Here is a 9,531-nt window from a genome sequence, read left to right on the forward strand (position 1 = left end):
ACTGACGACAAGTACTAAAGGCCAATGATGTCTTTGAGCCTGGCACACACACTGAATGACTTGTATGTGAGTTTGACATTCTGTATTCATCATGGTGGACTATGAGGAAAATGTATGCAGGCATTACAGACATATGCAGAGCAACCATAGCACTGTTTTGACTGAAGTGTTTCCTCCAAGTCAAAGCATTTGGCATGTCATCACTAAAAATACACAACAGGCAAAAGCAGAAGTTCACAAATCTGGCATGACAGTAGCTACAATTTCAATAATGTTGGCATTAACGTCACAAAGATTCAAATTGAATAGGTTACATTTAAAATGAACACTGATAGCCTCGACAGTCTGTTGACAGTCTGTTGCACCACCACAGAGGCTGGCTAACCTTTATCCGGGGTCTTCTTTCGTCCTCAGAGCTCCTTTTACACTGTCTGCCACGACTCCTTTATTGTTCACCTGACAAGCTCTCATGTCAGCATTGCTGATGTTTTAAACAGCTAGATGAAAGTCTGTAGGGAGTGTGTGAAATGTTGTTGGCTGAATAAGCACGGTGCAGGTGCTTCTCTATAGATCCACCACATGTCAGAGCTCATGTGGACCCATTTGTTCTCATCAAGCCTCATCCTTTCCCATGCGGCTTTTTCATGAGGCGTGCTGTTTTGTTGTTAAATACATGGTGGGGTTTTTATGGAGTTCTCATGCTGTGGTTCATGAGCATGTGTGTTTTTATTTAGGGAGGCCTGTAATGAGCGCAGGGCGTCTTCAGAGTGGGGAGGGTCTCCATCAAGCCCATGGGAGCAGCAGTTTGTGGTGTCTGGCCATGTGTGCTGGAAAAATATGCTTTGTTTGTTTTGTACTAATTGAATGCACATAATGGAGAGGGTATAGCTCCAAGGCCTGCAGGTCAATTTTTAAGGCCTATGTGAGGGTGTTACGCTTGCTCCAAACCATCACTCCCAAGGTAACAGCAAGCATCCTGAGCTGTTGTCCTCCAATTCAATCCAATAATCAACCAAAGTGCTCTAGATAGCTTTAGAGTGAGGCCCAACGCCAAGAGGATCCTGGGTCTTGAGAGTCTTGAGGGTTTGGGAGGGTGCTGCTTCTTGCTCAGCTGCACTCCTCACAGTTGCAGGCTAGGATGTATCTGTAAGTGGCCGTAATGCGAGTCCCTCCGGTGCAGCGCAGCCGCACTGCCTTCAGCTTGGAAGTGTGCGGCCGACAGCAGGAGCAGGTGCTCTTGAAGGGCTGTTTGAGCACCGAGCTGAAGGAGATGAGAGGGTCGGAGCGGGTCGTGTGGTTGCAGTGGCCCTCGCAGCGTGCCAGCAGCACCATCTGGAAAAAAGCACGCAGAAACCGAGTCAGGAAAGTACCGATAAATCATAGTTTTTCATGATGCTCAGGCTCCCTTAGGACTGAGAAATGCGTTTCTGGTTACAACGTGTCTGGCCTAAAGCGAGCCATCCATTTGGACTCAGAATGTCTCCCAGAGTCTCGCAGCCTCAGCCTTGCACCTGCAAACTGAGAGATAGCAACAAGAGCAGTCACTCACTTCTACACCTGCTGCAGCTCAGAGCTCAGGGTCACATTCTGCCATTTGAACAAGGTTTACATTTGAAGTCCACTCTTTTCATCCACAGTGACCTATGTGGCAAACTATCCTGTGCTGATACTTGTGGAGGGAACAAAACCACTGTATCAAGTTTTCCCCAAGTCTGACCAGTCAGCTCACAAACACTCACACATGCATGCGCATACACAGCACAGGCCTGATTAGTGTTGTGACCGTCCGACTGGCATTCCTCTGTGGGTCACTACATTCCTGTCGTCTCCCTAAAGAGACTCCTGTGTCATGTCCTTCTATCAGCTGCTGTGTGTCGCCACCCATGTACCCTCTTCGACAAAAGCCTGTCTGGGGCCATGGCAGGGTGACACACACACACACACACACACACACACACACACACACACACACACACACACACACACAAACATCAGGAGTGTTGTCGCCACTTTAAGACCATTTGTTTTTGTCCTAGCTGAGAATCAGGCTGTCAAACAGCGACAGTTCCTCTTCTGTAACAGCCCTCTCCTCCTCTCCCCATCTCCTGTCTGTCAGCACATTTCCTGCTCCTCATTTCATTCCTTCACCAGTTACATTTTTAAAAAGCTGATACAGTAAATGACTATTCACCTCCTTATGTCTTTACTGAGCCAATAGTTAGAGAAGAACTCACTAGTGGTGTCATCCAAAGCAGGATGTGGCAGACAAAATTAGAGACTATGAAGATCAGATTGGCATTGGAGTGGGGCGTGGGGGGTTCAGAGTTTCTGGGAAATGTGTTCATTTTCTGCACTGTGTTAGATGAGTGACAGCTGGAGCACTTCCACAGTCGGCCCATGTTGAATCATCAGTGCAAGTGATTGACTATTTTAGTCAATTGCAAAGCTAAAATGCTAAACATTATCTGTCTTGAGCATCTCAAATCTGAGGATTAGTTTTTTTTCTCTGTTTTATGAAGTTTTCAATTTAATTTTAGTATCTTTTGGTTTGGGTTTTGTTTAGGCTTTGGGAGATTATGACATAGCGTTTTTTTTCCTGATGATTTTCAGATTTTCAGATTATTTTTGTTACTTTGACTCATCATTTACTGTCCTGCACACTTATCTAGATACACGTTTGCATGCAAAGACCACTTTTCTCATAGTTATTAGAGCAGTCGTTATTTATAACTATAAACCTATACAATCATTTAACCTATAGAAAGCCCTCAAATGCAAATTTACAAGTGGTGAGAATGCTCCAAGAAACCTACTTTGCACCTGGTGAGCAGATGAAAGCACATAGAGACATCATCCCACCTCATTTACCACACACACACACACACACACACACACACACAGAAACAATGAGTAGGTCAGTGTGCAGCAGACTTCAGTGTGAACAGTAAATATTGAGGTGTAAAATGCTCGCTCAGCCCAACGTCCCATCAGTTCTCTGTGTACTGTAATAGAAAGCCCAACTCACGCTGTGAGTGTGTTCAGCCCTTCCTTCCCTGAGCTGAGCTGTGGTTTGGCCACCTGCTCGATGCACTCAGAGTCAGAATATTAAAAAAAGACCAAAGAACTGACCACTCACGCTAGATGAACAACTGCACTGGTGCACAACAAAAGGACAGGAGTTTGACAGCCTCTTTCCAGCATTCATGTGTTTGGCATGATTCCATTGATCATCAGTCTCTTTACATAAAGTGCTAACACTTCAGAGAAAGAAATGACTTCAATTCATTTGGTTACTCTCCACCTTTCTTTTTCTTTCTTCAACCCATCTCTCCCCCTTTAGTCCATGGCAGAAGCAGGAGAGAGCAGGCTGACAGGAGGATGTCCACTTCAGCCAAGACTGAGTCCCAGCTGAGGTGCAGAATATGTCTGCAGTGTGGCATGTGTCCAGCACCACACAAACACACACACACAAACACGCGCCCTGAGAAACCAAGCGTGACTTGTCAAAATGATGGAGAGATGGAGATAAAGAAAGAGAAGAAAAGAAAGAGACACAGGACAGGCCATATGGAGGAGACTTTCCAGGGGCAACAAGAGTAATACTAGTAGAAAGAGAAAAATGTGTCTAATATAATTGACTATTCAGTTGGTGTTGGAGGATTTTTGATTTGACCACACTGAAGCATACAGGCTTACTAAGTGTGTTTGTGTGTGTGTGTGTGTGTGTGTGTGTGTGTTTAAGTCTGTTTCTGCCTTACCTTGGAGTTGCACTTATAAATCGGATGTGTGATGGTCTCCACAAAGTGGTGCCTCATGCATCTCTCTGGGTCAGTCTCTCCCAAGTGTGGGTGTCCATTATCGGCCTTGTTGCTGCTGGCAGATTGGACCAAGGCCAGCAGGGGGCACCACAACAGGACCAGTAGCAGGCCAGAAGAGGAGCCCACAGAGATTGAAGGTTTCATGATATGACCACGCTGAGGCCCGTGATCCCCTCAGGATGTTAAACACGTCACGTCGTCACTGTTATTCTGTTTCCTTCTATTTCTCTGTCTCACTATCTTTTGCACAGTTCAAGTCTTTCACCCAAGTCGTGTTTCAGGCTCTCATAAAGGAGAAACGGGATGTCTTTGTCTTTACAGTAGAGGTTCAAGGTTAGCAAGTTGTAGTGAGAAAGGCAGTAAGAGGGCTGCTTCATCAAGGCACTCCATCCCCCACAGTCTGGATCCACCACAATCTGGAAGAAGATAAACAGGAAGGCATCAGCAGGAACATGAACTGATAAAGGCAAGAAAAGAAACAATATTGTCTGTGTAGGTACTATGTTGTGTCTATTAGTCATTTGTACATCCAAATGAACTATTATAAGTACAAGAGAAAAAATCGCACCCCTCTGCTTGTGTGTGTGACTAGTGGATGGAGCTACCTCCAGACAGCATTCATATTTTGGCCAGTTTTGCTGATTGACTGTTTGATGAGTGTGTGTGTTTCTCCAAACCTGGCTGCCTACTTTGTCTCCTTTATTTCATCGTCGCCCCTGTACAGTCAAGTTGTGGTGCTTTTATTACAGAGGAGAAACTTAAGCCATGCGCAAACAGCCTGCAGCCAGGCCCTTTCCTCTCCCTAGGAATGACTTTTTCATTAAAACAAATCGCTCTCCCAACAAGCCCTCTCATGACTGCAAGCCCTCTGCCAGTACCGCAGCATATTTTCACATGTATTTGTGCAGTTTTTTTCTTTTCCAACTTCATAGTTTTATTGTCCTCCTGACAAGAGGGCCCGTGTTAAGAGGGGGCTTGGTGCTGGCTGAGGCAGGTTTGCTAACAGGCAATGTGTTGTGAATTAGGCAGAGGCGTGTGTACACAGCGGGTCAAGGAGTGAGAGAGCAGCGTAATGATCTGGGTTTTAGGTTCAACATTTTGTTAGAACTGTGTTCAAGGCTTTTTATGTTGTGGTGTCTTGAAATGCATCTACCTTCAGGACTTTGTTTCCGCTAGCTGCTCAAAAATGTATAAATTAGTTTGTGCATAACGTTCTTCCTAAGTTCTTATGCTTGCCTTATTCTTGTGCTTCAAGAGGCTACGTTGAAACTACAGGACTTGTATGTTTGTAGCTGCTGAAGCTATGCCAAAGCCACTGTGCATCTGCTCAAAAGTGCAATAAGTAGTTGGATTCAAACTAGTGATTTCATAAATCTGATTACACCATTAAAACCTAAAAACTAGAAATGTCTTAAACTGTAAAGACTTGCTAGTAATGTTTCATCTGTAGTAATGTCAAGACAGAGAAATGTGTTTCAGAGTTGCTATTGATTCAGTTTAAATGGTATGTTTTGCATTGAGGTATTTGATAATAATAATAATAAAGTGTATTGTATTGCACCTGTCACACAAGAAATGCTCAAAGTGCTTCACAACAAAGAAATCACAAGTGCTTCACCTAAAAAGGCATAGAATGAACATAAAACAGGGGTAGAAAATGAAATGCAATGTAAAATACAATGGAGAACAAAACCCACTTGATAATACTAGTAATAATAAGATTGAATAAGGATGAAAATAGACATAAAATAAACATAAGATGGAAAATGAAATAAACAAAATAATAGTAATAAAATAAAGTTAGAAACAGAGTACATAAAATGCAATGAAATCAAGTAAAATACAACATTTTAAATGACCAGTAGCAGTGCATAAGTGCAAGACAAAGTGAAAAAGTCTCAGGCCTGTATCAGGAAAATCATTGCTAGTTAAGTTAAGAGATACGTTTTTAGTTTTCTTTTTAAAAGTATTTAGCATTCTGGCTGTCCCTCATCTCTATAAGTAATGTGTTCCAGAGCTCAACTAAAAGGTCGCAACTAAAAACATAAAATGCAAGTTCAGTTTTCAGTTATTAGATCATTAACCAAAAAGGATTTGTTAGCCAATGATCAATCTGACATTAAGAGGGGCTAGTCTCAGCTGAAGGGATTCTGTGACAGGAGAGGAGACTGACTGTGGCTAAAACCCGACAAATTTAAGGTAAGGATACAGACATCCTCTGAATGCCTTGAGTAATGTGGAACAGTGGATAGGGTGACAGTGGAGAGATACAGGCTGTCTGTGTGTGCTGTCCTTTATGCTTATCTGTCCATTCTTGTTTTGGTATGCATGTAAGTTATTGGAATTGTGTTATTTCCCTGAAGTGTAATTTGTTCTATAATATATGGTGTTGTTTCCTAGAAAATGTCATTTTAAATGTTTCCAGGTTACATCAATATTAAACAGCATTTTGATCAAGTGTTGGGCCAGATGTGTTTATTATATTCCTTATTCATTTATGTAACAGATACACCTGGCAGTTACACGGTGCAAATATGTAGTGACAAATCTCTTTGTAAGAATAGTTTGTGAGATGTAACCAATTTTATTATACCATGGTCTGGGTGAATACTGGATTCTGATTGGCTGAAGGGTGTTTATTAATTCCCTATAATGGACACCTACTAAGTATTTCTAAGTTAATGCAATGGCTGCATAATATCAGCCTATATCTAAAATAAGCAACCAGAGCAACAAGGATGCAGTCCAAGCCTTCCTTTACACTGCATTTCACCACGGTAACAAGCTAAAATCTAATTACAACAAGAAACTTCAAAATTTCTTCAACCTATTTGGAGAATGTGACAACTTTGATGACTGGGATGCAGCAAGAAATGGAAATTGAAAAGAAAAGTGAGAAATGGTGCAAGGCGTTAACAATGCGAGAATGAAATCAAATAGAAGATGAAAAAGATAGCTGGCTGCTGACACTCCAACATTAGAAATAAATGAAATGAACATTGAATGCAGTTCTTCAGGGGCTCATCCTCTGAACACCACAGGATGGCGACTGCTGCAAGACAAGCTGCAAGATGTACACTGTCCTGTTCAATTTACTGATACTTTGTATCACATACGCCCTCATCTCACACTGAATTACTGTTCAACTCACTTCTTCAGGCAGCGGCTAACAGTACACATGGCCCACACAGTGGTTTGTGAAAACCTTCATATTAATTTAGGGACAATGACATGGCTGGATAGCTAGCTGGATTTACTGTTAAACATACTGTCAAATTATATTTACTGTTTATCAGCAATGTTATTGACTTTGAATCTTGCTGGCATAATGTTAGCTTTCTGGCTCATAGTTTACTGAAAGGGTTCTATGAGCTGAGTGGACTAGAAATATCTTCAGTTGCCAAGTCATATCTAAGGTTTGGCCTATTTCCTGGAGTAGTGAACAAAATTTACATTGCATACAAGCCTTATGGAATGGTAATGATGTGTGTACCTGTACATGAATGTAAGAATGGGTGCATGGGAAGTCGATGGCTTCGCCGCCTGGGTTACTGTGGCAATACTGAATCTGGAGTTATTGGTTTAGTTAAGAAGTGGAAATGAATAACATTCTGCATCCTATCAAAGCTCTTTATCCTCCATCTTCATCACTGCTGGACTCTGTACTGATTTACTCACTTCAACTGACAAATGACAGAATGCATCAAATTAACTTGAAACCTTTTATACGCTTCCTCCCCCATACTTCATCTTCAACAGCACCCCCCCACTCCCCACCCCCCATTCTTCGAAACCCTATGTTTTTCTTTCTAAGGGGAATCATTTAACCTTAATATTCCTCTTGAGAGAAATAGAAATATCATTTTGCCTGTTAAAATAAATACTCCCCGAGATGTTTTGTTGGCCCGTCGAGCATGTGCTGCAGGGTTTACATAGCAGACAGCCCAGTCTTCTCGGAGCAGCAGGCTGCCTTATACAGCCAGCACCCATCAGCACCTTCAGCCCTGCCAACCATACCTGGCTGAGCATTTCAATGGTGACTGTTATCCCCATCTCTGCTGCTGGTATCACTATCAGGATCATTATTATACTTGTCTTCACCATTGCACATGCAAGCTATTTAGGATAGAGTGTAGGCTATAGGATCATTTAACATTTAATCAATAAGAGGCTCCATATACAAAACAGAATGAAGGAGGACAAAGGCTATACAGAACAGTCCAAGTTAAGGTGAGACTAGCTGTATTGGATATAGTTTTACCAATATCTACATGTTCACCTCCACCTCTCTGAAGCTCCACATGGAAGCCAGATTAACCTGTGGGGGAGGCACTGTTGGGCCAGGGTCTCCCCAGAACCACTACCCACCACCCTCTGTGTTCCCATTAAGTACAGTTCATAAGGCATACTACATGTGGCAGCTTCATTATATGCCCAGAGACCTTAAGAACATCCATTACCTCTATGATGGAATAATACTAATTGGCTGCAGGTTTTCTGCATTCCAGTTTAGTTTGTGGTACACATGCATATGCACCATGTTATAAACCAAAGAAATAAAAACAAGATTTTTGCACAGTGCTCTTCTGCAAGGGCCTATTATTGCATGAACTGTCTTTAAGTTGCTATGATGAATGTTTTTATAATATCATATACCAGATATTTGGTTTTGGTTCTCATACTATCATTTTCAGGAGCAGCAGACAGCTGCTCTTAGAAAAGGATCAAAAACTGCTCAGCATTAAACAGCAGACAAACTTAACAACGAGCTGGTAAACTTAGCATAGCATTTAGCAGCCAGTGAGTCAGATATTTTCCTCAGGCATTGGTGGAGACCAAAAACAGAGCTACAACAGGTGAAACTATTTTATGTACAGATCAAGCATTAACCTCTGCAGTTAAAAATGAAGCCAAAGTGGCAGTGCCAAAAAATGTATTTTCTTGAATGGCCACTTGAGGTTGGCTCCAAAAGCAAGTCACTACCCATAAATCACCATATTAAAATACCCAACTTTACAGCAAAATAATGAAAATGGCCACACTGAGTGACACCTAGCCACTAAATTTCAGCAAACAGGCTTCATTCAGCCCACCTCAGCTCCACTCACGCTTCACCTGCTTACCCATTTTTTCATTAGCTGGGATTCAAGCAGTGCAAGATAGAGCCTATACCAGAGAATATATCCATTCATTACACTGTCTACAGCGCAGACACAGTGAATGGAAGTCTGGCACCCAGTGGCAGATGTCCAGATGGTAATCCAGCTTTGCATGGAGGAACAGATAATGTGTGGTTGTAGCATCCTCTAAACTCAGTAAAGGGACTTTATAAAGGGAAAACATGTTAAATTAATTCAGATCAAACATGACAATCTAAGTGTTTTTATGGTCAGACAAGAAAAACATTCTCCATATTTCCTCGTAAATCCTGCCCTAGAACATGTGTTTTTGTTAAACAGACAAAAGGGCCTTGCCCTACCATGAGGTAAAACAAACAAAGATAATGACAGGAATGATCCACCTTGTAAATACCAGGACAAGCAAAATAAACTTTATTTTACCCCATTTGTCATTTTGGTCCACAGCCAGCTATGTCCTCTCTGATTAACAATTAGTTTAGCTAGACAGACATTCCCACCACATTAACTTTTCATGTGCAGCAAAGAGATGATTTTCTCTGTTGTCATCTGCCTGTAATGCTGGCTGGTGAGGC

General features: G+C 42.1%; 1 protein-coding gene across 1 annotated transcript; it reads right to left on the minus strand.

The window, feature by feature from the left end:
- Positions 1–1,107: 1,107 nt before the first annotated feature.
- LOC121616562 (norrin cystine knot growth factor NDP) lies at positions 1,108–4,193 on the minus strand. The gene is made up of 2 exons (XM_041951382.1): positions 3,759–4,193; positions 1,108–1,332 (listed from the first exon to the last, which is right to left on the minus strand). Exons 1-2 carry the CDS (start codon positions 3,960–3,962, stop codon positions 1,108–1,110), a joined length of 429 nt encoding a protein of 142 aa, XP_041807316.1. The 5' UTR covers positions 3,963–4,193.
- Positions 4,194–9,531: the final 5,338 nt, after the last annotated feature.

Source organism: Chelmon rostratus, chromosome 13 (genome assembly GCF_017976325.1).
Source record: "Chelmon rostratus isolate fCheRos1 chromosome 13, fCheRos1.pri, whole genome shotgun sequence".
In the NCBI taxonomy this organism is placed as follows: domain Eukaryota; kingdom Metazoa; phylum Chordata; class Actinopteri; order Chaetodontiformes; family Chaetodontidae; genus Chelmon; species Chelmon rostratus.